We start from the raw sequence: 27180 nt of genomic DNA, 5'->3' as shown, positions 1-27180 counted from the left end.
AGCAGGTGGGTGTTGACTGCGGCTAGGAGACTAGAAAATGGATTTATACTCCGGAATGTCAAGAAAACATATTTGGAATTTGATTTTTTTAGTTATACATTACAACTCAGATACTTATAATGCACCACATTTGTCTATATGAATATATATATATATATATATGCAAATTCTATTCTCTGAGCATCTTCAATCCTACCCTATGAGCATCTTTAACACTATTCTTGTGAGCAAGACGGAGCCGACAAATTCTCGAGATTGACGAAATCACAAATACGCCAAGCTATCGATGTCGGAAACATCGTCTACCACTAAAAGTACGATACTATTAAATTAAAAAAATCGCTCACATACAAAGTCGAACCCCTCGGTAGCGCATTTGGAATTTGATGCTAGAGATGAACTCTTGCACTCCAAACGGAAAAAGGTGAACCCAGAAAATGGGTGTACGATGGGCCAAATAGCACAGAATACCCAAATACCAGCCCAGCCCAGCCCAGCGTGGCAACCACAAGTGAGCATCAGCACCACCAGTGCGCATCATCCTTTGGGCCTGGGCGGGCTCAAAAGAGTTCACCAGACAATCTGATGTTCTCTCTTTGTCCAGCATTCAGGATTCACCGTTCCAGCGAAGAGCAGGTGAAAAAGAACAGCTAATGAAAAGAGGTGCCAAAAGAGGAATTTTTCTTCTAGAAACACAAAAAGTGACAGCAGTAAATTCTATTTACCGCAAACATATACTGATACATCGTCAGTGGAATTCAAGCAAATCCCACAATTGACTTCTCCCAAAGCAATGTAACTACATACTATCTGTATCTTTGATCGCCATGCTTGAAGGGGCGGAATTTAACGCCCGGACTCCAGAAGCCCTTGCACGATCCTCTTCTCCATGCTGAAATTACCAGAGCCGATCATCTCCAAGCTGGCCACAGGCGACCCCCCAAGCAGGCTCTCCATCTCTTCAGGGTTATGTTGCGCGGGCACCCACGGGTGCTGCATGACCTTGCTCAGCCTGTCCAGCTTCTCGGCGACATCTCTCATTGCCGGCCGCCTCTCGCCAACCATCTCCAGGCACTGCCTCGCAAGCTCCGCGACCTCCTCCAGCAGCCCCATGTCATTCTCATTCTGGATGCGGCTGTCACTGGTGTCCACGAGTCTGCTCTCCTTCACGGCGCACAAGAAGCGTAGTGCAAGGCTCCTCTCATTTTCAGGCCCTTCAAGGTTGAACGCCTTCTTGCCAGTGAGAAGCTCCAAGAGAACGACGCCGAAACTGTAGACATCGCTCTTTTCTGTCAGCTAGCACGTCTGCATATACTCAGGGTCTAGGTACCCACAAGTTCCTTGCACAAGTGTGACAAACTGAGATTCATCAGTTGGTGCCAGTATCTAGGCCCCAAAGTCTGATACCTTAGCTGAATAGTTCTCATCGAGGAGTATATTCGATGATTTGACATCGCCATGAAGGATTGGAGGCGAAGCCCATGAATGCAGGTAAGCTAAGGCTAGAGCAGACTCAAGGGCAATGGGTAACCGAGTCGAGAAGGGGATGTTGTGGCAGCCATTGTCACCATGGATGAACTGAAACAATGTACCGTTGGGGATGAACTCGTACACCAGCATTGGAACCTCAACTTCAAGGCAGCAACCTAGTAGCTTAACGATGTTTTTGTGGTTAATCTGGGATAGGATGAGCATCTCTTTGCCGAACTCCTTCTGCTGCTCACTGGTCATCGATACACACCGTTTGACCGCAATCAGACTGCCTTCTTTGAGTGTGCCCTTGTAGACTGTGCCATGGCCACCACGGCCGAGGATGTTCTTGTCGTCAAACTTATCTGTTGCCTCAATGAACTCTGCTTCGGTGAAGAGGGAGAAGGCAATTCCTTGCTTTAAGCTTATCTCCTGCAGCAGAAGCATCCCACCATGCTGTTGGAAATACTTCCGGTTGATCTTGCCCAACTTCTTCCTTTCATGGAACAAGTATGTGCAGGTGATGGCTATGACTACAATTACAGCCCCGATACTTGAACCTGTGCAGTTTTCAGATAGTTACTAACTTACTATTATAACAAATCTTAATAATGTGCAAACATGTCTCATAGATAAAAGAGAGAGTGTTTTTACCGACAGCTAGTGCCACAACGTTCAAGGATCTTTTTTTTTTAGGGGATGGAGGAGGTGGACAAGTGAAATTTCCGGCCGTATTTATGCAGCCGTCACATGGATTGGTAGCACACTCATCAATATCTGCATACACGGTATGATACTACGAGAGTTAGAGCTATGCTCTCCATCGATTGAATAAGCTAGCATGTAAAATGCTTTATGAAATTCTTTTGAGGAATTATTTATTGTATATATACGCACCAATCAAAAGGTATAGTTACTATACTGACCTTGGCATCCATGAGGAAGGTAAGGATTACCCTGGTATCCTTCAGTGCAGTTGCAAATGTAACCTGAGCCACTGCTGGAATTAACGCACATGCTGTTAGTGCTGAGGCAAGCATATGAATCACTATTCCTCACGACATCACACGACTCTTTACCCACCACCCAGTTCAAGATTACTGGGACACGATCAGCGTGCTCATTGAGAAAAGCTGTGGTGTTCAGATATGTTGTCTTGAACTGGAATGCCTCAGACTCCATAAGCACAGCATAGCCCTGGTACTCTGCCCTGTCTGTGGTGCTTCGGTTGGTATAGTAATCTGTAGTGTTGTACAGTTCATTGAAATACACACCATCGTTGGACATGTCCCCAGTGAGTGCAACCTGGCAGCAGCCGGCACCACGGCACATCCCATCTTGTGCCATGAGATTGTTGTAGGGCGAGCACCGAGACACACACCCAATAATCAAATGCTGCATAAACATGAAGGTTTAACTTATTAGCAGCCTAAAAAAATACCCAATCCATGGTACAGAAGAATTAAAACATGCAGCTAGCCATATATAATCATAAATGAATTCTTGCTGCACGTAGAGCTCACTCACAACATTGTCCGTCATGTATGCGAGAGTGTTAACACCGATAACCGTAAACATGTTGGACTTCCCTGAATACAGAAATGGCGTGTTGGAGAGATTCTGGCCCCATATATCCGGGTCGATCTCCTTGCTCAACGGGTTGTATGACATGGTTGAGATGTGTTTCATGATCCGAACCTGACCTTCAGACAGCAATATAGTCCGAACTGGAATTACTTTAAAGAACGTCAAGCTGCCGTGGCCATCTTCAGTCTTGCTGCAATTGAGCTCAAATCCTTCCATTGCACAGCCAGCACCAATCCCAAATGGATATAAAATGTCCACATCGCCACAACGCTTTGGGCAGCTGGATTCTGGCAGAGCCATCGTCTTGGTTTGGAATTGCAGCGCAACTGCGGAACTGAAGGGTAGCAGCAGAAGCATAGGGACTCTATCAGTGGTGGTCTTGTAGTAGTTGTACATAGTGTGTGCTATATTGTCTCACAATTTCTGCTTTGGTTGACGAGCACATAAGAGTAATTGGTCTCTATATATACTTGCCCGGTGTTTACGTTCCCAATCAGCCAGCCTTTTTATTTTTGCTGCAGAATGATGTTATTATATGGTGTCCACCAAATGCACAGCACAGTTTTGGGCACTTTGACAGGGTCGTGGCTGTCTAAATCCAGTGAAGCATCTTACAGCTCCAACTTCCACCTCAGAAATAAATATTGAAAACTCCTTCAAGTGAGTCAAACAATTAGATGCTACAACGATGGTGATGGAAGGGTCATCGCGGAAACATTCAACTATAACTGGCAGCTCTACATGTTCAACCTTTACTCTATATAAAAGGTTAACAATATGCTGTATAACTTGTGAAGTCTATGGTGAAGTAAATCGACTCTCCCAAAATATTGTTCACTTCTCATTGAACAACTAAAAATTGGAAGTAGAAAGCATTTCATTTCGTTGCATCTCCTAAATTTATTTGGATTGGACAAAGAATTTCCCTCGCCTAGGACTTTGGCACACAAATTACATAGATTAAAGGTTGCACATCTGTAATAGGAATCTATGTAGGTAAAAGTTTTCCAAGAGACCAACATCACCACCGCTGGAGCACATTAATGCATGTAACTCGTGTTGTTAGGATGTTGCTGTCCAAGTTTCCATTGTAAAAAGACAGCCGGTGCAGTTCCACATCTACTACAGTGCACCTAATTAGTGTTAGGTATCTGATTCGATAAAGAATGTGATCTGAATTGTCTACATATATGGTAAGGTTCTGAACCCTTCAACAGGGACATGACGGTTCTACTCAGTGCCAGCGAAGCATCTATCTTCCTGTTCCTACCTGACTTCCTACTCCAGGGTAAAAGGCCAACCAAAGACACATATAGTAAACACGGCCTTGCTGACGGTTCTTCGGATAATTTTATGAAATGAGACACTGAAAGTTCAGCTGCCAAATTTTGTACCACCATGACCTTGCTGAAAGTTCTTCGCAGAAGCTAATGAGTGATATTCCTAGTTAACACGCTTGACTTTCCCCCACAAAACACACACATACACACAACAGCAGCAGCAACTCAAAACTAGCATCCAAGTCTCCAACTAGATTGTTACACTAACCAGACTTGGTCCCTGGCGCATTGAATTATCTGACAAATGCTGCTACTGTGACCCCAGTGGAAGGAAAAACTTTCGCCTAAGAAAACAACCGTTGCGCTTGTTCAACCTGGGATCTACACAAAAGCCAAACAAAAGAAACAGCAGTATCGTGCATGAATTGAACAAAAATGTTGTGGAGTGCCTGAGCTGTCGCTCTCCAAAATTGATATGATGTGAATTAGCTTGGCTAGGTCAAGAACTGTAGCCTGCGGGGGTGACGCCTCACTTTAACTAAAACAGAATGTGGACTGCTTGGGGACTAGGAGACGTGGAACATTTCAATCCCTTGATTTTGCCGACCGAAAGCAGCTTAATTTAGTACGAAAGCAGCTTAATCCCTTGGTGGATTGGTATTTGGGGGGATTGAGAGGGTGTTTCCTGTTTCGTACGAGAAGCAACTGATAGAAGATTGCGGTGTTGAGATTTGGGAGTAGAACCAGCCTAACCTGGCGCTCCCTGTCCTGCCCCACCCCGTCGAACGCCGTGCCCGCCATGTCCGCCCGCGTCCCGCCAGCCGTCGCCTCCGGACGCCGTGCCCAACCACCCTTCACGCGATGTCAAGCCCTGTAGGCTTCGGCGTCGTCGCCCACCGGCGGCCATCGCAAGTCGAGCGGGTGTGTCCTCGCGGACTTCGGTGCGTCCCGTGCTCCGCGGCCGTGTTTCGCTCACCGTCGGGAGCATCTTCGCCTCTGTTCGATGGACACGGGAGAGTGGGAGACGGAAACGACTTTTTTAAAAAAAAAAGGGTCTAAAGAAAAATTCGAAAAAGGGTGCCGATTGATAAAAATTCGAAAAATGGTACCTCCCGCCCGATCAACGAGCGGGAGGCGTGGGGCCGGGGACCTTCCGCCCGATCAACGAGCGGAAGGTCCCCCCTGGCTATATAAGCCCCCCACCTGTCCCTAAATTTCCATTTTATTCAGCAAAAATCAGAAGAAAAAAAAAGAAAATAAGGAGAGGAAGAGAGAAGAGCAAACGGCGAAGCCCTGTTCACATGTCGGTTTGGAGGTATATTATCATTCTAGTCGTATAATTACTTGAAAATAACTATAATCCAGAAAATATTTGTTAGGGCAGTTATGTTTTGAATAGTTTTTAGTATTTTCAATTATTTTTAGTATAATTTATATTCAGAGTAGTTTAAAATCTGAAAAATATAATCTAGGAATCACTGAAACTTAGGGTCGTTGTGTATTAATATGTAGTATAACTAGTTTATTAATGATTGACAGATATATCTTCCGAGAAGGGTATTTTTAGTATATATTACGGAAAAGGAAATGTGATTTATGGGCCGAATGGGGTAGATTTAAGTGAATTCAACTGTGCGGTCAGAGGAATTACCAGACCCCACGAGAAGACATTTGAATCCCTATGCAACTGGTTAATGAGGGGATTAAGTATTAATCAGGAGACACACACTGTGAGTGTTCAGTGCGTCATAAATCATACCACTCACGCTTCGCCGATGGTGCAAGGTACGGCGTAATGATCACCAACTTCGCCGAGGTTTACAATTGGGTGATGCGAGGTGTTCGTGGGCTTCCACTGGTTGCAATTGTGGAATTTATCGTCCGCGGATGTACCGATTACTTTATGAATCGGTTCGCTAAAAATTAGGCATACATGCAAGATTCTGACAGATATTTTAGGAAAATGATGACAGATTATATGACTAAGAAGGCAGCTAGCGTCCAGCTACACCACGTACGGCAATGTGGTACACAGGAACTTAAGTTTGAGGTAGCTTCCAAAGACAGAGCACGACGTGGCATGAGACGTCAAACTCCTGTAAATAATTGCATCCTCAATTTTGATGGAACTTATTGCTGCTCATGCATAAGGCCAAAGTTGCTGTACATACCTTGTTCTCATGAAATGGCTGCTTGTGCGGATATTGGATATCCTGTCGATATACATGTTTCCTATTACTTCAGAAAGGAGACAATTACCAGCACGTGGCAGTATGAGATCTATGGGTTCCGTATGGTTGGATCGTTCACTGAGACAGCGAATCCTGTGATATATATATTTCAGACTCGAGAACAGCTCGGGTTAAAAGAGGGCGCCGTCAGACACGGCGTATTCGTAATGACATGGATGAGTCAGAGCTCCGTCCGAGGATACAGTGCTGCAGTGCATGTAATCAGAGTGGACACACGTATAAACGTTGTCCAAATAATAATATTGGGTCTAGTTCTGCTGAAGCTGGTTCTACAGGTGATGCTACAGATGGAAGACCTCCAGTTGCATCAAGGAGTGGCAGACGTCGCCGATCGAGTGCTACTATGACATCAAGCATCGGTTAGTTGTAATTTTATTTCAACGTTGTTTGCTCATATGTAATATTTGCCGCGTTGAGTTTGTATCAGATCTGGATGTATATTTGTAATTTTAATAGACCATTATGTGTATTTGTAATATATGCCGCATTGAATTTTAATAGATCATTATGTGTGTTTGTAATTGTAATTGTGACTTGGTATTTGTATATTTAAACTTATTTGTTATCATACTATTTTATTTTTAATAGCTTGATGTATCGTACTATAGTAATATTTGGATTCTACGTTGCAAAACGTTATCGCTTAACCATCTCCATATGAGTTTTAGATACCGTAATCTTCTTCGTAAAATTAAACTAAATTTTTTATGTATACAAAAGAGTATGGCGAATAAATCTTATATTTTAAAAAAGTATAAATTTTAAATAGTTTGTAAAATATAAATTCTAAAATAAATTTCAAAAAATAAGGCACCTCCCGCCCGTTGGGCGGGCGGAATGCGTCAGGGGCCTCTTCCCGAAGAGGCCCTCGGGAGGGGCCTCTTAATAGTTTTGGAACCTCCCGCCCGCTGGATGGGCGGGAGGTCTCCGGCCCCACGCCTCCCGCCCGTTGTTCGGGCGGGAGGTACCATTTTCCGAATTTTTACCGATCGGCACCCTTTTTCGAATTTTATTTTTTTTAAAGCCTTTAAAAAAAAGTCAGACGGAAATCGGCCTCCGTTGGAAGCATAGCGGGCCTGCAAAGTTCGTGTCTGGGCTCGCTCACTGGCTGAGCTCTAGTTGGGCCACCCGATTATTTCTGGCGCAAATTATTTTGGGCCCAGGAAACACATTTGTCGAGCATAATGAGGCCAGGCCCGTTTTGCTTCCTAAATCCTTCATCCAGCATGCCAATCAGCCAAATGGCAAATGAGAAAAATTTGACAGAGGCTTTACAAGACAAAATGGTGCCACACTCCAATAGTGAGTGAACTCAACCATGCCATGAGCCATGACAGTTAGACAATTGGACACCTCAGCAAATCCAATATTCTCTTGTATACCCTTAGAGCTGTTATATACATGTATCCAAGCAAATGAAATCACCAATCCTCCCAAAAGCAAAGTAACAAAGGAGCTACATGTGAATACTGACATACTGTATGCATACGTAACATACATTACCAGCCAACAGAAAATAAGTACAGACATACTAAAAATAACCATAAGAATTAAGATGATCACTGTGAATCCATGGCATGATGGGGCCAACTCTAACGTCCAGACTCCAGGAGCCCTTGCACAATCCTCTTCTCCATGCTGAAATTCCCTGTGCTGATCATCTCCAAGCTGGCCGCCGAAGACTCCCCGAGCAGGCTCTCCATCTCTTCAGGGTCACGTTGCGCCGGCACCCACGGGTGCTGCATGACCTTGCTCAGCCTGTCCAGCTTCTCGGCGACATCGTTCATTGACGGACGACTCTCGCCAACCATCTCCAGGCACTGCCTCGCCAGCTCTGCAACCTCTTCGAGCAACCCGGCGTCACTGTCACTCTTGATCTGGTCGTCTATAACATCCATAAGTCTGCCCTCCTTCATGGCGCTCAAGAAGCGAAGCGAAAGGCTCCTCTCATTCTCCGGACCTTCAAGGTTGAAGGCTGTCTTGCCAGTGAGCATCTCTAGGAGGACAACACCGAAGCTGTATACATCACTCTTATCTGTCAGCAGGCATGTCTGCATGTACTCAGGGTCTAGGTACCCACAAGTTCCTTGAACCAGTGTCATGAACTGGGACTTGTCAGCCGGCGCTAGTATGGAGGCCCCAAAATCTGATACCTTTGCAGCATAGTTCTCATCGAGAAGTATATTGGACGATTTGACATCCCCATGAAGGATTGGAGGCGAAGCCCATGAATGAAGGTAAGCTAAGGCCAGGGCAGACTCGAGGGCAATGTGTATCCGAGTTGAGAAGGGGATGTTGTGGGAGCCATTGTCACCATGGATGAATTGAAACAGGGTGCCATTTGGGATGAATTCATAGACTAGCATTGGAACCTCTACTTCAAGGCAGCACCCCAGGAGCTTAACGATGTTCTTGTGGTTAATCTGGGATAGGATAAGCATCTCTTTGCCGAACTCTTTCTTCTGCTGCTCGCTGGTCATTAATACACATCGTTTAACTGCGATTAGACTGCCGTCCTTGAGCGTGCCTTTGTAGACGGTACCATGGCCACCACGGCCGAGGATATTATTGTCGTCAAACTTGTTTGTTGCCTCCGTGAGATCTGCTTCAGTGAAGATAGAGAAGGCAGTTCCTTGCTTTAAGCTCATCTCCTGCAACAGAAGCATTCCACCATGCTGCTGGAAATACTTTTGCTTGATACTGGCCAGCTTCTTCCTTTCACGGATCACATATGTGCAAGTGATGGCTATTACCACAATTACAACCCCAATACTTGGACCTGTGTAGTTTTCAGGTCATTATTATTCCAACTCAATCATGTGCAGATTAAATCTCTGGGAAAATAAAGAGAGACCGAGTGATTTACCAACAACTAGAACTGTGGAGTCTGAGTGTGAGGAACCTGATGAAGGCTTTTGATTTGGACAAAAGTAACTTCCAGGTGTGTTGATGCAGCCATCACATGGAGGTTCGTTGGTAGCACATTCATTAATATCTGCATACAGAGTATGAATATGATACTTGGAGAGTTAGAGCTACGCTCTGCAAGTAAAGTAGCGCGTAAGATGCTTTATTATATATTTTTTTGACTTTTGAGGAATTGTTCATTGTGTTTATATGCATCAATCAAAACTTCAAAATGTACACTTGCAACACAGACCTTGGCATCCTCCATCACCATCAGGAAGGTATGGATTGCCGTGGTAGCCTGTGCTGCAGTTGCAGAGGTAACCTGGACCATTTCTCGAATCAATGCAGTAGCTGTTATTGCTGCGGCAAGCAAATGAATCTTTTTTCTGCCTGGCAATATCACAGGTCTCGTTGCCCACTGCCCAGTTCAATATCACTGGGACACGACGATCCTCATCCCAAAAGACTCCATTGTTCAGATATGTTGTACGGAACTTGAATGCATCAGTCTCCATCATCACAGCATAGCCACAGTAATCTGTATTTTTTGTGATGCTTACGTTGGAGGTGTTGTACCGTTCATTGAAATCCATTTCGTAGTAGGACATGTTGCTGGAGAGCGCAACCTGGCAGCAGCCAACACCGTCGCAAACCTCATCCCGTGCCATGAGGTTGTTGTAGGGTGAGGACTGTGATAGACACCCAAGGACTTGCTGCATATAAACAACAACATTCAGTCTTTTAGCAGCATAACAATTCTCTAGTCCATGGTGCTGAAGAATTGAAAATATCGCTAGAAATAAATCTCATTCATGAATTTTCTTGTATGCAGAGCCTAGTATACATCATAAAATTATCAATACAGAATACTACATAACTCACAGTAGAGCCCAACATGTATGCGAGTGTGTTGATGCCGATAACTGTGAACTTGTTGAGCTGTTCTGAGAATGTGAATGACGGGTTACCAAGTTCCAGGCCCCCATTCCTATAGGTAATGCTCCTGTTCAAGTGGTTGTAGCACATGGACGAGATGCGGTGCCTCACCCGAATCATGCCATCGAGCAGTGATATATTCACCAATGGTATGGTGCCAAAAAATGTTATATTGGCATGGCCATTGTCAGTCTTGTTGCACTCGAGATCAAATCCTTCTCTAGCACAGTCCACACCAATACCAAATGGGTATACAATTTTAACATCACCGCAGCTCTCTGGGCAGCTGGAGCTTGGCAAAGCCACCGCCTTGGCTTGAAATTGCAGCTCACCTGTGAGGCTGAAGAGTAGCAGTAGAAGCGCAGCTGCTCTGTAGGTGGAGTTCTTGTAGTAGTGATACATGGTTTCCTATGGCGTCTCACAATATGTGCTTGGATTCATGACTTCCTGAGCACAGGGCGCACTAGTCTCTCTATATACTAGTCCACGCTTGCTTAATCAGCCAGCCTTTTCATTTTTGCTGAGAAATAGGACCGTTGTTTTGTCTCCACCAAACACACGCTATGTGATTGAATCCTTTGACAGGGTCTTGGCTGTTTCGATTCTGTGAAGCATCTTCCAGTTCCAACATTCAAATCAGGACAAATATTGGACAATCCTTCTAGAGAATCAAACAATTAGATGCTTCTTCTAATAGTAGTTCATGGTGTGCTATGGCGTGTAGCAATGTCTGTTTTGATTGATGAGCACATACGACAGGTATGTTAGTCCCTATATATACTAGCCCAGCGTTTACTTTGTCAATGAGCTAGTCTTTTACTTTTTGCCGAAAAATGGGATGATTATTTGGTCTCCGCCAAGTAGATGCTACTGTTTTGGACTCTTCGACGGGTCATGGCTATTTCCAATCAGTGAAGCATCCTCCAATTCCAAATTCCACCTCAGGACAAAATATTGAAAAGTCCCGCTAGATATCAAACAACTGGATGCTACAGACATACAGTGATGGCGATGGAAGTATCATCGTGGAAACTTGAACATGATATAGGCCACGCATGTTTAAAGTCGAAAAGACTGACGACCTCAAGTATATGGTGAAGTCAACAGCTTGCGACAAATATCGAGTAGTTGCTTCTCCCAAAATATCCTTCACTCCTCATCGAATAACTAATCAAAATCTGCAACTAGAAGCGGAACCATCCCATTTCAATCGGTCACATTTATTTGGGAATTCCCATTTATTTGGGAATTGGGATTGACATGAGATTTGAGTATAGAGAATGTTTCTTCGTATAGGGAGCAAACGATGGAAGAGTGCGGTAGATTGGGATCTGGGAGTAGAACCGGTCAACCGGAGACTGGGATTTGGGAATAGAACCGGACTAACCTCGCACTTCCCGTCGTCGCCGCCTCTCGTCATCGTGGGCAGCGGCCGCCATGGTCACCGTCGTCCAGCCAGCGGTCGCCGCCGGACGCCCAGCCAACCCTCCGTGGTCTTTGAACCCTACCAGCTTGTCGCCGTCCACCCGCGCGGCTCTCGGCCGCCTCCTCGCGACGGCCGTGGCCCGTGTGGCGCACTTGCGCTTTGCCCTCACCGAGTCACCGTCGTCGACTCGTCGTCCTAAGCAGATTCGGGCTGATCTCTAGTTGGGCCGCCCAATTATTTTTGGCTGGTATGGGCCAGACATAATTTTTATAGGAAAAAGTCCTTTCAACCCCCTTAGATATCAAATTACCCCTTCAATCCAAAAACTGGATATTCAACACCTCCAACTATTGAAACCGTTAAATTTACCCCACTCAGTAGTTTCAAAAGGCGGCTTTGCCGAAATAGCGTCGTATCAGCAATCCTACGTAGCGCCATATCAGCCATAAGGAGGTACATGGGACCGTATTGATAGTTTAGTGCGGTCAACTAGACTTTATCAAAAATAGCTACAAAATATTTTTTCTTAGAGGACATATGTAATTAAAAATCTTAAAATCTAGTTTAGTCTCCAAAAAATTCATTTTAGCTCACAAATATATGAAACTAGTTTCTTTTTTTCTAAAATCATGCTCTATTTATAGTGTTTAGTTAAAAACTATTGAGATCCTATGGTCATACTTTAATTTTTTTCTAAAAGTTGGTTCTATTATTTATTGTAAGTGATCTTAACTTATTTATTATCATCTCCTGTATTGTTTGAGGCTAAATTTCAGACGAGCTAAATGAGCCGAGTTGAAAAATACATAATTCTAATTTGGAAATAAAAATAATTTTAATCAAAGCATTTTTGAAAGATCTAATAACTTCTAACTAGGAACCGGAAGATAGAGCATAGTTTTAGAAAGAAGTATGAAACTAACTTTTCATATTTTTCTGTGATGAAACCAGATTTAGGAATTTTAATGGCATATATTTTCTAAAAAAATATTTACCACTTAAACTATCAACACGGTCCAATTTACCCCTGTGTCTGATGTGGCGCTATGAAGGATTGCTGATATGGTATCACATCGGCAAAATCGCTTTTCTAGACCGTTGAGAGGAGTAAATTGGACGATTTCAATAGTTGAGGGGGTTGAATGAACTTTTTCCATTTTTATATCGGGCTCTTGTCACGCTGTCCAAGCCCAGCAAAAACAAAAGGGCTTATCGAGCCTGGCGCCAGGCCGGGCACATTTTGCTTCACATTCTTCGTTGTTAGCCGAAAAAGATTTATTCACTTAACAAGATCAAGCGCCCGTGACCGGTGGTCAGTCGGCTCTAAGTGGAGATGCCGTTAAAGAAATACAAGGCGCATTCTACTCTTAAAAATCAAATCTAAATATTTTTTAATTGACACTTACACACCGTTTGGCTGTAGATATTGAATCTAAGAATTTGGAATTGGTACTGAAAGAATTTCGTATCAGCTGTGTTTGGATGGTTTAAGAATGGAAAAATTGGATTCGTACCACTAAAAGAACTAATCTTTAGCTATTTACTATCAAAAGATTTCCCTTTAGATATTTAGCATCAAAATATCACAACGTTATAGATATGTAGCACTATGTTCCCTTTAGTCGCTGGCAACCTCAGTTTTCCTTTCTTTTGCCGATTAGCAATATGCCAGCTTCCAATTTTACCCTCCGGCCAAACCTACTTAGGTGCATGTGCGCTCGTTGAACTAGTAGCCCGATGTTTGAACCCGACGACTTGCTCGCCGCAGCCCGCACCGCGGTGCTCGAGTCCTCGGACAGACAGGTGTCGACGGCTGACGATGCCATGGAGAAGAATAGGTTGGAGTGTGTGCCCACGGAAAGAATGGAGGGAACAAGGTGGTCGCCGGGGACGCCAGCGCTGCTGGCCGCTCTTGCCTTTTTCTCGCCCTTGCCCTTCTTAACTCGCCCTTGCCCTTCTTACATTGCTGCTGAAACAGCGGAGGGGGAAGCAGTTCATCGCTTAGAGCAAAAGGAGGTAGCAGGGCTCAGCTCTCTCCGTCGCCTGCGCAGATATCAAAATGGAGACGGGAACGAGCAATACAAACCAAGAAAATTAAAACCGATCAAAGGAAACAAGCTCTTGAGACACAAAACTTTCTCGGCTGACGGCATGACGGTGCAGCGATTGAAGAACTGCGACTGTGCCGGCTGCCTGCTTTTGTCGCGCGGTCATCCGTAGCATGAGTTGGCCGGCGGAGGGAGGGTGGGGGGGCAACGAGCGCATCTTGCACCTGAGTAATTTTAGTCGGAAGGCAAAACTGAAAGCTGACAAATTGCTAATCGGCAAAAGAAAGAAAAACAAATGATGCTAGCAACGGAAGGAAACATAATGCTATATATCTATAACTTGTGATCTTTTGGTGCTAAATATCTAAAGAGAAATCTTTTAATGGTATGGATCTAATTTTCCCTTTAAGAATTGGAATTGAATTGGAAAAAAGCTTCAGGGCCGGTTTGGATTGGAGTTTTTCCAAAGGAATTTTAAAGGAATCACAATCCTTTGTTGTGCTGACGTCATGCGCTGTTTGGAATGGAGGAACGCTCATTCCCGTTCCTCTGGAAAGGTTCCCTTTCATTCACAAAACGCAGGAATTAAAACATCCGGTCCGACTTCAATTTTTTCGCAAGTCCGAGGCGCGCCGGTGAAACAGACCGAGCAGGGGTGTGTAGGGCGAGAAGACAAAGCACTTGGAGGGGCTCTGGCTGGTGGCGCTTCCAACCTTGCTACCCGGCTACTGTTGCGCTAGTCATCGCTTGTCGGAGAAGCTGCTACCGCTGGCTCGTGGCTTCACCATCTCGCGCCGCCGCGGGCCTCCCAATTTCCCGCCGCGCAGCTTGCTGCCGAGGCTCGTGCCACCTCCAATGACTTGCAGCCGCTTCCTCCTCGTTGACGGAGGGAGGGAGGGAGGGAGGGAGCGAGCGAGCGAGCGAGAGAGAGAGAGAGAGAGAGAGAGCGAGAGAGCGGGAGCGGGAGCGGGAGAGAGAGAGAGAGAGAGATTGATTTTGAACAGGACGAGAGCCGGCGCTGAGCATTGTTGGATGATGACTGCCGTAGGGAGTACCGGTTCGTGGATAAAGGGGCCCACGTGCAAGAGAGGTAGAAAAGGAAAAGACATCAATTAATGTAAAAGTTCCAAATCCTAATGTAGTGATATCACTATTATCTATTTGGTTTCCTGTATTTTGAGTTCCTGCGTTCCAAACACCTCATTCTACTTTTTTTTTAATTTTCCAATCCTCTATTTTCCCACTATACTCATCCTCGATTCATGTGTTTTTTTTTTCCATTCATCTGTTTTTCATTCCTCTTGTCGGGCTTCCTCCTCCCACTATTCTGAACCCTCCCCCTCCATATTTGACTGAATCATTCTCCCTCTCATCTCTTCGTGTCTCCACCACGCCGGGTTCCTGCGCCGCAACCGTCCTCCTCCGCGACTCTCCGCCGCCGTCAGGATCCTGTGACGCGACCCTCCGCCACCGCGCCGGCCCCCTACGACCCTTCTCAACCGCCCCACCCCCTACGCCATGAACCTCCGCCGTCACGCCAACCCCATGCATCGCGACCCTCCGACGCCCCGGCCCTTGCACCGTGATCCTCCACCGCCACGCCAGCCCCTGCACCGTGACCCTCCACCGCCACGCCAGCCCCTGCACCGCGACCCTCCACCGCGCGTGCCGACCCCTCCTACGGCGCCACGACCTCGTCCGCCGCACCGCTCCACCATGGTCCTTCGCCGCCGCGCCAGCCCCCTGCGCCACCGCGAATCTCATCTACCGCACCGCTCCCTGCACCCCTCCTCCGCCACCTCCCTTCTCTCATCCCCGCTGGCCCTAAGCTCCGCCGCCGCGAGGCCCACCCGCTCATGGGCTCGACCTCCGCGTGAGGAGGGGCTAGCATGGTGGCGGCGGCGGCCTGGAGTCTTCTTGCGCGTGGAGGAGAGTGTTGGGAAGGAGACGATGAAGAAGGGTCAATTCCAATACTACGTGTGCCCCTAATAAGCCTCTTTTTTATCCATCATATTTATAGGTGAGGCTCGTGCCCACAAGCCCCATAAGCCCCTCCAAGAGATGCTTATAGGGCTTATTTTTTATAGGCCCTATCAAAATATCCCATCTTTCCTCCCACTACCCTTGTCTCCCTCACCTACAGGGGTATTAATAAGAGGTAGAAAGGTCATTACCAACTACAGGGGCTTTTATAAACTGCTATAATCAAACACCACTTTGGGCTCGTAAACCACTTTGGGCTCATAATAAGCCCCTCAAAACTCCTCCATTTGAGGAGCTTAGGCCATCTCCAGCAACATCCCCCATCTCCCCATTTCTCCTAAAATATGGGATTTTTGGTACTGTTCACATCTCCAGTAGTACCTCAAATTTCTCCCCCAAAATCCGGGTGCACCCCGCGGTCTCCCATTCCTACGGGTGCCCTCTCTCTCCCCCATCCCGCGTTGGCTATTCTGCTACCGACACGTGGCGGCAGACCCTGCGACCCTCTCTCTACGCATGCGAGTACGGGGGAGACGGATGGGTTGCACTGCTGGAACCGTGTCTACCGATGGGGGAAGGATGAGATGGCCCCACGTGTTTTTCCCCCAATATGGGTAATTGGAAGGGAAATATTGCTGGAGATAGCCTTATAGACTTATAATAAGCCCCTCCATACCAAACAACCCCTTAATCTCTATATATACTAGTCCATTGCCTGCTTTATTGTTATCAGCCAGCAGCCTTTTTTCGGCTGTAAAATGAGATGATCATTTGGTCTCCCTCTAATACATGCTACGGTTTTGGACCCTTGGACAGGGTCATGGCTGTTTCTATCCCGTGAAGCATCTTCTAACTCGAACCTCCACCTCAGGACAAAATATTGAACAATTCTTCCAGAGAATTAAACAACTGGGTGCTACAGACCTACAGTAACAGCGATGAAAGTACCATCGGGGAAACTTTTGCCTAAATATAGGCCACACATGTTCAATTCATGGAGTCAAGTCAATCGATTTGAGATAAATATGAAAGTGAATTGAGTAGAATGTTTCCAGGCGACATTGATCGCTTATCAATTATCATTGATGCCATATATACGAACATGTGCATGCTTAATTAAAAAAAACAAGACCAGTGGGGTTAAGATTGACAACGATGTTTCATTAAAAAGCAATCTTCTCCAGGCTTAGAAAAAACTCCAAACTCTAGCTTTGCTGCTGAGGGGACTTTTTTTTTAAAAACCAGCCCCATAAATTCACTCATGTGAGGATTCGGACCCGGACCTGCTGGATAAAGCTGTAACCACTAGACTAGAAAAGCTTTCATGTACATGGTGAATTACATGACACAAGTAGAACAAATATCAAGTCAATCTACAACAATCAAGGCTAACAACCTGCATGATTGGTGCCATGTCCAACCCGGAAAATAATGTTGCATCGAGATTCATGCGGCAAGAAGTATGTGGAAAGAATCATTGATATGTAGGAGATTCATTGACCAGGAATGGACGGCTAGAAATACTCCACCTTGACAAAATATAGTGTAGTCGATTTTTCCAAGATACTTCTCCCTCCTCATCGAACAAATAAAACTTGCAACTAGAAGCAGATGCGTCCCATTCCAATCGGCTACATTACATCTCCTAGATTTATTCGGGACTGACAAGAGATTTGAGTATAGAGAATGGATTTCGTAGGAGAAGCAAACGATGGAAGATTGCGGTAGATTGGGATCTGGGAGTGGAACAGGAGTCCTGGACTAACCTCGCATTTCCCCTCGTCGCCGCCGCTCGTCGTCGTGGGCTGCGGCCGCCATGGTCACCGACGACCGCCCAGCCGTCGCCTCCGGAGTCCGGACGCCCACCGACCCTCGGACGCTCCGTGGTATCTGAACCATTCCAGCTTGTCTCCATCCACGCTATCGACCGCCAGATCGGCACGTCTTGCGTTGCGCACTTGCGCTCTGGTTGGGCCGCCCAGTAGCTTCGGTGGCGCGGCGGGCCGCATTATCTCAACTAGCCCACACGGCTTCGACGGCCCTGCCGGCCCACAGTCCACCCAGGCACCTCGAGCTCGGGGGGCCCAGTCAGCGCGCGCCGTGGGCCCACGGCCGCATCATCGATTCGCCGCCCTTGCGAGGGGGACACGAGATCCGATGCAGTTCCTACACGTGCAGTTCTGCCACTGACGCCTGGACCAGCGGAGTGCAGGTCCCACACGTCAGTTGCACAACTGCACGGCGCAGCGGAGCGAAGGTCGATGATGATCGACGGGTTTACCGGATGGGCTTCGTGCCAGGCCAAGCCTGGGTTAGGTTGGGCCACCCGAGAATTTTGTGGTGCACAGGCTCACGATTGTTTGGGTCACGCTGCGCAAGCCCACCTGGAAACGCTTACCGAGCCCGACCACTCTTCGTCCAGTGTGTTCGCCACCGACACATGCCAAGAGTTTTGATGGGTTCAAATCTACCGCCCAAACTCCAGTGAACCAACGCTCTTCTCCATGGTGACAAACATAATGCTGACCATCTCCACGCCAGCCACCGACGGCTCCCTAACTCCGAGCAAGCTCTCCATCTCCTCGGGGTCACGCTGCATCCACGGGTGCTGCATCACTTTCCTTAACCTGTCAAGCCTCTCAGCGATGTCTCTCATCGCTGGGCGGTTCTCACCAGCCATCTCCAGGCACTGCCCCGCAAGGTCGGCGACCTCCTCGAGCAGCCCATCGTTCTCCTCACCCTTGATGTGGTCATCTATCACGTCCATGAGCCTTCCCTCCTTCAAAGCGCACAAGAACCTCATGGAAAGGCTCCTCTCGCTCTCAGGCCCTTCGAGGATGAGAGCCCTCTTGCCCGTAATCAGCTCCAGGAGAACGACACCGAAGCTGTAGACGTCGCTCTTATCTGTCAGTTGGCAAGTCTGCATGTACTCGGGGTCCAGGTACCCAACAGGTCCCTTGCACCAGAGTGACAAATTGGGACTCATCAGTTGGTGCCATCATCGATGCTCCGGAGTAATTATCATCAAGAAGTATGTTGGGGGATTTCACATCACCGTGAAGGATTGGAGGAGATGCACATGAGTGTAGGTAATCCAAGGCTAGGGCAGATTCATGGGCAATCCTTAACCGAGTGGAGAAGGGGACGTTATGGCTGCCATTGCTGCCATGAATGAAGTGAAACAGTGTGCCGTTGGGGATGAACTCATAGACTAGCATTGGCACCTCTACTTCGAGGGAGCAGCCAAGGAGCTTGACGATGTTCTTGTGGTTGACCTGGGATAGAATGAGCATCTCCTTGCCGAACTCTTTCTTGCGCTGTCATCAGTCATAGATATGCACCGTTTGATCGCAACTGCACTGCCGTTCTTGAGAGTGCCTTGGTAGGCAGTCGCATGGCCACCACGGCCAAGGACATTCTTATCATCAAACTGGTCCGTTGCCTCCATGAGCTCTGCTTCTGCGAAGATTGTGAATGTAGTGCCTTGCCCTGAGCTTATCTGCTCCAGCAGTAGCAGGCCCCCGTGTTGTCGGAAGTATTTCTCCTTGATGTTGGCCAATTTCCTCCTTTCATGGATCAAATATGAGCAGGTGATGGCAATGACCAGTGTGACAACTGTAACGCTTAGGCCTGCATGTTTTCAGATTGTTAATGATACCGTTTCTGTGCAAGAGAAAATCGATAAGGCAACTGCACAAGAGGGATTTACCAACTGATATTATCGCTGTGCCAGAGTGTGAGAAGCTTTAATTCTTTGTGTTCTGGCAGTAGAAACCGCCTTGTGTGTTGATGCAACGCCCAGGGCATGGAGGTGTACTAAGGGCACACTCGTTGATGTCTGTGAAAATCACAAAAGGGGTAGCACAATCTCAGAAATCAACAATTCAATTAGCTCCACAGATTGAATTATGTATGGACCAGTAATGTTTGTAATACAGACCTTGACATCCGCCATCACCAGGAAGGTAAGGATTGCCTTGGTAGCCTTCAGGGCAGTTGCAGAGATAACCAGAACGACTGGTTGAATTGACGCAGTAACTGTTGCTGCTACGGCAGGCGTAGGACGCCGTATCCTTCTTGGCAACATCGCAAGTCTCATTGCCAACAACCCAGTTTAGAATCATCGGGACTTCACCAATCACCATTGTGCTCATCCCAGAAGGTCGTCGCGTTCAAATATGCTGTGTGGAATCTAAATTTGTTGGCCTCCACTACCGTGGTGTATCTGCAGTGCCTTTCGCCATCCGTGCCACTTGCATTCCCCTCAGATGCATTAGCATCGCTGAAGGAAATACTGTGGTAGGACAGGCTGCTGCTGAGTGCAACCTGGCAGCAGCCAGTGCCGGTGCACAAACCCTCTTGTGCTGTGAGGTTTTTGCAAGGTGAGGACTGCGCCAAGCACCCGATCACATACTGCATAATCAGGAAAGTACAATTGAGTTGTTAACAATGTATCGTGTAAAATTATTTTAATGCGTCACATTGAAATCTATCTTTTGGGAACTGGTAATAGAACCGTGTGTACCAGTGGCGGAGGGTCCAGTGTGGCGAGATGTGGCGCTCGCCATACCTCGGTCTGGCCCAGCCCAACTAAAAGAAATCTAACCCTATCCCCAGCTCCCCACTCTGCAGCTCTGCTCCCGAGTCCGCCCGCCGCCGCCCCCCGCACGCCGCTCGCCCGCCGCCGCAGCCCCGCGCCCCCGCCCCCGCCCCCGCCCGCCCGCCGCCCGCAGCCCCGCGCGCCGCCGGCCGCCGGCCGCCGCCCGCAGCCCCACCACACCTAAAATTTTCGGCGTCCTCCGCCACTGGTGTGTACTGAAGATGACCTGCAGCCAACAATAACATTGTGTGAGAGTGTGAGAGAGGAGGGAGGGGGGTTGCTCACGATGGCAGATTTGCTTTGAGCCGGCCATGAGAGCGAGGGCGTAGCTATATACTCTGCATTTGACTGGATCTGAAAAGAGGCCGCATTTGCTTACCATAGGAGTCAAACTATGGACTCCTGAGAGCGCACTGAAAGGGTCAATGGGGAAAAAATTCTTAAGAGGCAGTCACACTCGCTCGGAAGCCCTAAAAAGCACAAATTGAAAAGCTGGGTCAATGCGGAATGCTACAGTTTACCACGAGACTCTAATCGGAGGATCAATCGCTCCTGATCCGCTGACCATTTCGATCCCTGCTGCATCACGCATTCGCACCGAGGGCCCCGAGAGATGGGACTTGGGAGCGCTCTGACCCGCTTAGCTTGCTGCTGGGACCGGATGGTCCCACGGATGCCACCAGCGCGAGCGAGCGGCGGCGGCCATAGCCTCTTCGCTGCGCAGCGGACCTTCAACACCCCCCCGGGCTTCGTCTTCCCTCCAACCGCTGCCATGACAGGCACCCTAGCGTTGGTTAACGCCATAGCTGCAGCGTGTGTCTCCTGCATCCAAGATGGGACCGCCGCTATCGCACCCCTCTTGGTCTCCTCAACCACACTCCTCTGTGGCTCTGTGCCATGTCCATCTGAGAATATAATTGCTGTGATTAATAATGAGCAACTAGGGTTAGATTCGTCCCTCAACTTTAAAATGGACCAATTTAGTCCTCAAACTTCTATTTTCGGATCAATCTTGTCCCTCGTCTTAGGTGGCCGTCCACGTTGGCATGCCACATCATCCTAAAAGTATTTTAGGTGAAGTTATCAATACCAAAATATCCTATATATCTCTTGTTTGCATCCCCTCTGCCCTCCTTCATCTATTGTTGAGGTCACCACTGATCCTTTATTTTCTCTGAAATATGGTTTGCTCTCCAATTTACTCAATGTTAGACTGAGTGCAAGATGAGAGAGAATAAGATAGATGGAGTTTGAGTGATCTTGTAATACATGGAGGAGACATATATGATATTTGCTAGTGCTGAGTTATCGGAAAACATATCTAGAGTGATGTGGTATGTTAACATGGACGACCAACTAGGACGAGGGATGAGATTGATCTGAAAATAGAAGTTGAAGGACTAAATTGATGTTGATGGACAAATTTGACCCTCGGACGATAGTTGAGGGATGAATACGTCTATTTTAGCTTCTTTTTTCTGTTACATGCATCCACTTGGACCGGTAGCTGCTGCACCAGTGCTAATTAGTAATCAGACGTTATACAGCCTGTGTCCATGATAGTATCCTATCACTTTCGCCAGATGGAGCACAATAATGTTGGAATATTTGGGCCCAATAGTGCAAAGGCCCATTATGTAAATCCAAATAATTCCAATAAAATCTCAAAGTCCCATTAGTGCAAAGGTGTATGGCAACAAGTTAGTCCCACGTTGCTAGTGGAGGTGGAGTAAATCCAACTTAAATAATTGGATGTTCTCCATGCTCTTGCAAGTGTAGGTGAGAGAAAGAAGTAAGAACACACGCACGCGCTCACTCGCCGGGCCGGGCACGGGCGACGTGCGCGTGAATGGTCCGCCAAAATCCGGTCCAATCCTTGCGGGAACGCGGCTTCCTTTTGCAGATTTGTTTTGCCACTTTGAATCTATTACGGATTTCACGCGCGGAATTTTTGGGACTCGTAATCGACTTAGTTTTTGGGACGCCAAAAACCCCAGCGGTTCCTTCCTATAAATACGCACGGGTGCCGGCTAGAAACAGAGTACAACAGACGACGCACAACACGCCTCGACCTGCCTGCTGCGCCGCCGCGTACGCTACTTCATCCCGTTCGTCGGCGTGCACCGGCGATCGGGAGAGCAGGTCTCCGAAACCTCATGCTCAGCGATCCTGCACCGGGAGAGGGCGAATAAGGTTTTTGGGAAGCGCTCTGCGCGACTGCTCGAATGCTTCCACATCGCCGTCCTCGTCGCCACGGCTCGTCTTCCTCCTCGTCAGTGGGGCGCGACTCGGCGTCGTCAAGCGCGTGGAGGTGCTGATCGTCGCCGTTGTCTTCTTTACCCGGTTATTCCGGTCAGCCTAGAGACATACGGTTTTCTGTCCCTAACCGTGTCTTTCATACCTAGTATGATCTGGTTAGGGTTGATCTTGCTGCTGCAATATTTTATCTTAAATCACTTGATGAGCATGTTTACATACGTTCATTTTCTGTACGCAATTTTCTTCATGGTCATGATTTATCTTCGGATTAATATAAAACTGAAACTCTTATTTTTTCTATCAAATAGCATACTCTCTTTTTTAAGTAGTGGTACTATAGTGATCTGAATATAATCATGTAACTAGAAGGCAGAAAAGCTTCACGATGATATGGCCTTTTCATGGTGCAGATATACTGGTGATGGGGAGGAGCATTTTAAGCTGTGAGATACACCAGTCAAGCTAATGGCTGGGGGGAAGTAGGAGTAGCAACCTTGGCATGCATGACTTGGGTGGCAGGGGGTGTGGGCAGTCAGGACGCCAACGGGACGCTCCGCCTGGGAATTGCCCGGCTTTTCAGGGGCCTGCGTGTTTTCATGCCATCTTTGACTTGCCGCCGCGGCTGTCTGCCTGTCTGACCGACTCCGCGCACTGACGTTGCTGCGGCCGTCGTGAAAGGTGGGCCACTGTTTAGAGACTAAAAATAAAAAATAAATTTCTAGAATATTTAACACTAATTAAAAGTACTAAATATAAATTAATTATAAAACTCATTGCATAAATAGATAATAATTCACGAGACGAATCTATTAAACCTAATTAGTACATAATTTAACAATATTATGCTGCACTAATTATATACTAATGATGAATTAATTAAATTTAATATATTTATATCGTTAACTAATCTCTATTTGTATGATTAATTTTATAATTAAATTATATTTAGCCTCTCTAGTTGACATCAAATGTCCGATGCGATCCGAATCAGAAATAAATCGCTGCATCGAACACCCTCTGAAACCTGACCGGCTCCTGCGCCCTGCAGGCCTGCACACCCACTGCTGCATACTCTTGTGTTTTTACGAACAAGTAGTGTGCTAACCAAGCCAGACAGGCGGTGGTTTGATCATGATTAGGGATGATGTGAGTTGGGCGCGTGACGGGTGATTGGTTCGAGCTGAACTCGTCGCAGGTCTGAATTCTGAGGTCAGGGTCAGAGTGATGTTTTGGGCATCTGCCGTCAGTGTCCCGTGTCCTCCGGGGGCGGTACAGGCAGGAGTCAGCAGTACCTGCAGTTTGCCACCCCTGCCTGCAAGCTGCAAGGACGGGAGATTCCTCCGGTGCAGGTGCAGCGATTGGGTGCAGGCAGGCAGGCTCCAGGGCTGAGACCTGAGATATTTTCTGGCTTTGCTTTTCCTTTCTCTCGCAGCCGTGCGACGTCCCTGTCGATGGATGGGTGCGTTGGGATGGACGGAGGCGAGTGGATAAGCATGCGGGTGGGCCACCCCGGGGTCAAACTCAAACGCGATGGCCAGTCGACGGCGCGACCAGACAGGCAGGCAGGCTCGAGCTCGAGGACGGATTCCACCGCACCCACTCCACCTCCACCGGTCGCTCCCGTCAGTACCGATCACGTTTCCTTTCTTCATTTTATCCATCTACCCCCTCCCCCCGGTGCAGCTGCTGTTTCGATCACATCGACGCAAATGGCATCTCCCTGTTTCCACGGGTTCCTTTTCGTTCCCTTTCATCTTTTTTTTTTCTTCTCCCTATCTCCTTTGCTTTGGCGACGATGCACCATGCATCCAGCGTGCCTCCAGCTGCTCTGCTCTGGTGCGGCGATCGTCCTCGGGATCGTATCCACGCCGCCTGACCTGCGCGTCGTCTCTGCCTTTGATGCGATGGAGCAGACAGAGAGGGGAGGCGCGCCAGGCCGCCGGGGAGAAGAACGGGAGAACGCCAGGACGCAGGAGTTGACGAAGAAAAGGAGGCGATCATGCCCTGACCACCGCCATAAGAGAAAGGCAAAAGGCACGGCCGGATGATGGAACGGCCGGCCAGAGACAACGTTGATTAGTGCCGGGTGCAGGCCCATGTAAGGAGTCTCGAGCACACACCCTCCTACTCGACTCGTGTAGTACGATGATTGATCGGTCTCGGTCAGGTGCTATAGCTAGCTCTGGGCATTCGGATAACCTGAAAATTTCGGATCGGATAATTCGGGTTTTAGAAATTTCGGATTTTCAAAATAGCTACCCAAAATTTACCCCAAAAAGAAAAAAACCAACCCGACAATTTGGGTATCCAAAATTTCACGTTCGGGTATTCCCGAACTACATAAGAATCTGTGAGATTGTATCGGCGCATACACGTGCTTCCAGATTTTGTATCATCTTTGCATGAATCAAAAAGAAACTAAAACAAAAAATTGTCAATAGTAAGTAATAAAGCCGCACAACAAGCTAACAAGCTTACAAACACAAAGGTAGGAGATCTCACATCGGCTAAAAGATACGAAGCATTCAAGGATAACAGAGCACTAGCATTAAAAATTGTTTACAAGTCGACACAAAAAAATCAGAGATCCAACCAAACTTTGATCGGCACCTGGTCCAATGTTACATCATGGACTTGCAGCCGTTCGCTCGGTCGACACCGAGGCAACGCGGATCGAGCAAGTAGCAGGAGCTGCAAGCCGCCGGCCGAGGGGGGCAGGCTGCAACGGAAGGAGCCCAGGATCTAGGCGTGTTGTGGCCTCGTGGGTGAGCACGCACATGAGGGAGACTGACACCGAGAGCCGGGCGGCGGTGGAAAGCGTGAGGTGAGAGGAGCGCAGGGAGAAGATAGGTGAGTGGATACGAGGTATTCTGATCAGTGCTTGGGTTCCAGTTAGATCAGCGCCGTGAATGACGGAGTGGGCTGAAAGTGTAGCTATGGAGTGGGCTAAAAGTGCAGCTGGGCTTCAATATATTTCGGGTCTTCAGGTAACGGAAGTTGAAACCCGAATTTCCCTAAATAAATTCGGATATTCAGAGTTGATACCTGAAAAATTACCTGAATTATCGGGTTTCGGGTATTTCAGGATTGAGTTCGAGTATTTCGGGTTCGGGGTTCGGGTTCGGGAAATTGTGCCCAGGGCTATCTATAGTTGTTGTTGCTGCTGCTAGGGTTAGGCATTCGGGTAGTTCAGGAAAATTGGATTGGGTAATTCGGGTATTGTATAATTCGGGTTTTCAAAACTACTACCCGATCTTTACCTGAAAAAAGGGAAACCTGAATTTTCGGGTACCCGAAATATCGGGTTCAGATTTTTATGAAATACCCGATCATCTGCTAAGTCTTTATCCCTCCCATCAGGTAACAAGTAGAAAAGGGGATCAAATAAAAAAGTAAGATCAACATATCACTAATATCACTATTATTATACAAATCAAACAAACAAGCAATCAACAAGTCAACCCAATAAATTTCTTTTGGGTTGTGGGGTGAGGTGAGTGGATTGGGCCATGATCTTTTAGGTTTTCAATAAAGCTCAGGTAATTCGGGTACTAGTAGTGAATACTCGAATTTTCCGAATTAAATTCGGGTTTCTCCACTTTCTACCTAAGATAGTGATCGGGTATATCGGGTTTGGGTTCCGAAAATTGTGCCCACCCTAGCTGCTGTCTCCGGAACTGACGGCCCATTGATTCCGCATTTCCGCTGGCTGATCAGTTCAGAATCAATTCATCACCAGCAGGCATCAGTCCTTAATCGATTATGTCATGTCATGCCCGCCCCCAAGATTTGCGCCAAGTTTACCGGGGAAACGTGTTCGCGGCATCCGCGACAGCGGAGAGGAGCATGGCAAATTGGCAAGTGACAGCCCGTGACTGAGAAGGACGATGCCCGACCTAGAAAGCGACCATGGCGGCCCTGCTGCTGCGGCGCTGTTTCATTTTTTCCTGGCCGCCCTAAAAGTAAAGAGAAGACTGAATAATCGGCAGTAGAGTACTGGCACTGACAAAGAAAGGCACCGGCATGCAAAGCACGCACAGCATCTAATCACCTGAGCTCATCCACAGCCGGGTGATAAGCTGACAGGGATGTCGGATGGCCGCTGCCTGTCCAGCGCCAAGCGCGTGTCCCCGCTGCAGGTGGCCGTGGTTGCTTCTCTACTCTCCAGCTCCGATCAGCGCACGCCAACCCCCCCTCCCCTCGAGCAAACATGACCTCGCCCCGCTCCAATCGGCAATCCGCCGCGTGCTCGACGCCGACGCCACTCATCAAGATTCCCTCTCCTGTAGTCATTTGATTGATTCCTCCGTGTCTCCGTCGTCTACTCTCAAGCCTCTCTCCACTTTGTTGATCGCGAAGCAACAAGGGGATGGCCGGATGGGATAAGGAGGGGGAGAAAGAGGAAGAGGCCGGGACTTGAAATGCTCAC

The 27180-nt window shown here is 47.6% G+C and overlaps 1 protein-coding gene and 2 pseudogenes across 2 annotated transcripts; all 3 read right to left on the bottom strand.

Annotated features, from left to right (window-relative positions):
• Window positions 1-654: 654 nt before the first annotated feature.
• On the bottom strand, window positions 655-3543 carry LOC112888376 (annotated as a pseudogene).
• Window positions 3544-7943: 4400 nt separating this feature from the next.
• LOC112889608 (putative wall-associated receptor kinase-like 16) lies at window positions 7944-12029 on the bottom strand. Of its 2 annotated transcripts, none has more exons than XM_025956332.1 (4): window positions 11823-12029; window positions 9750-10212; window positions 9456-9584; window positions 7944-9368 (listed from the first exon to the last, which is right to left on the bottom strand). In XM_025956332.1, the coding sequence occupies exons 1-4, from the start codon at window positions 11853-11855 to the stop codon at window positions 8182-8184; spliced, it is 1812 nt and encodes a 603-aa protein (XP_025812117.1). In that variant the 5' UTR covers window positions 11856-12029; the 3' UTR covers window positions 7944-8181. The 2 variants fall into 2 exon arrangements, with proteins under 2 accessions (XP_025812117.1, XP_025812116.1); XM_025956331.1 differs by lacking the exon at window positions 11823-12029 and adding an exon at window positions 10382-11604.
• A 6118-nt stretch (window positions 12030-18147) lies between these two features.
• LOC112890617 lies at window positions 18148-21296 on the bottom strand (annotated as a pseudogene).
• Window positions 21297-27180: the final 5884 nt, after the last annotated feature.

The sequence above is a fragment of the Panicum hallii genome, chromosome 4, assembly GCF_002211085.1.
Source record: "Panicum hallii strain FIL2 chromosome 4, PHallii_v3.1, whole genome shotgun sequence".
Classification (NCBI taxonomy): domain Eukaryota; kingdom Viridiplantae; phylum Streptophyta; class Magnoliopsida; order Poales; family Poaceae; genus Panicum; species Panicum hallii.
The sequence above is the reverse complement of the archived record's forward strand: the minus strand, read 5'-3'. Positions and strand labels throughout refer to the sequence as shown.

What these genes read in the sequence shown, in the direction of transcription:
- LOC112889608 (XM_025956331.1), bottom strand. Translation starts at nt 10,837, where the DNA reads ATGTATCACTACTACAAGAACTCCACCTACAGAGCAGCTGCGCTTCTA. An exon ending in TGGTGATGGAGGATGCCAAG is followed by an intron (nt 9,585 to 9,749) that starts GTCTGTGTTGCA and finishes CTCTGTATGCAG; the next exon opens with ATATTAATGAATGTGCTACC. An exon ending in CTCCACAGTTCTAGTTGTTG is followed by an intron (nt 9,369 to 9,455) that starts GTAAATCACTCG and finishes AAAACTACACAG; the next exon opens with GTCCAAGTATTGGGGTTGTA.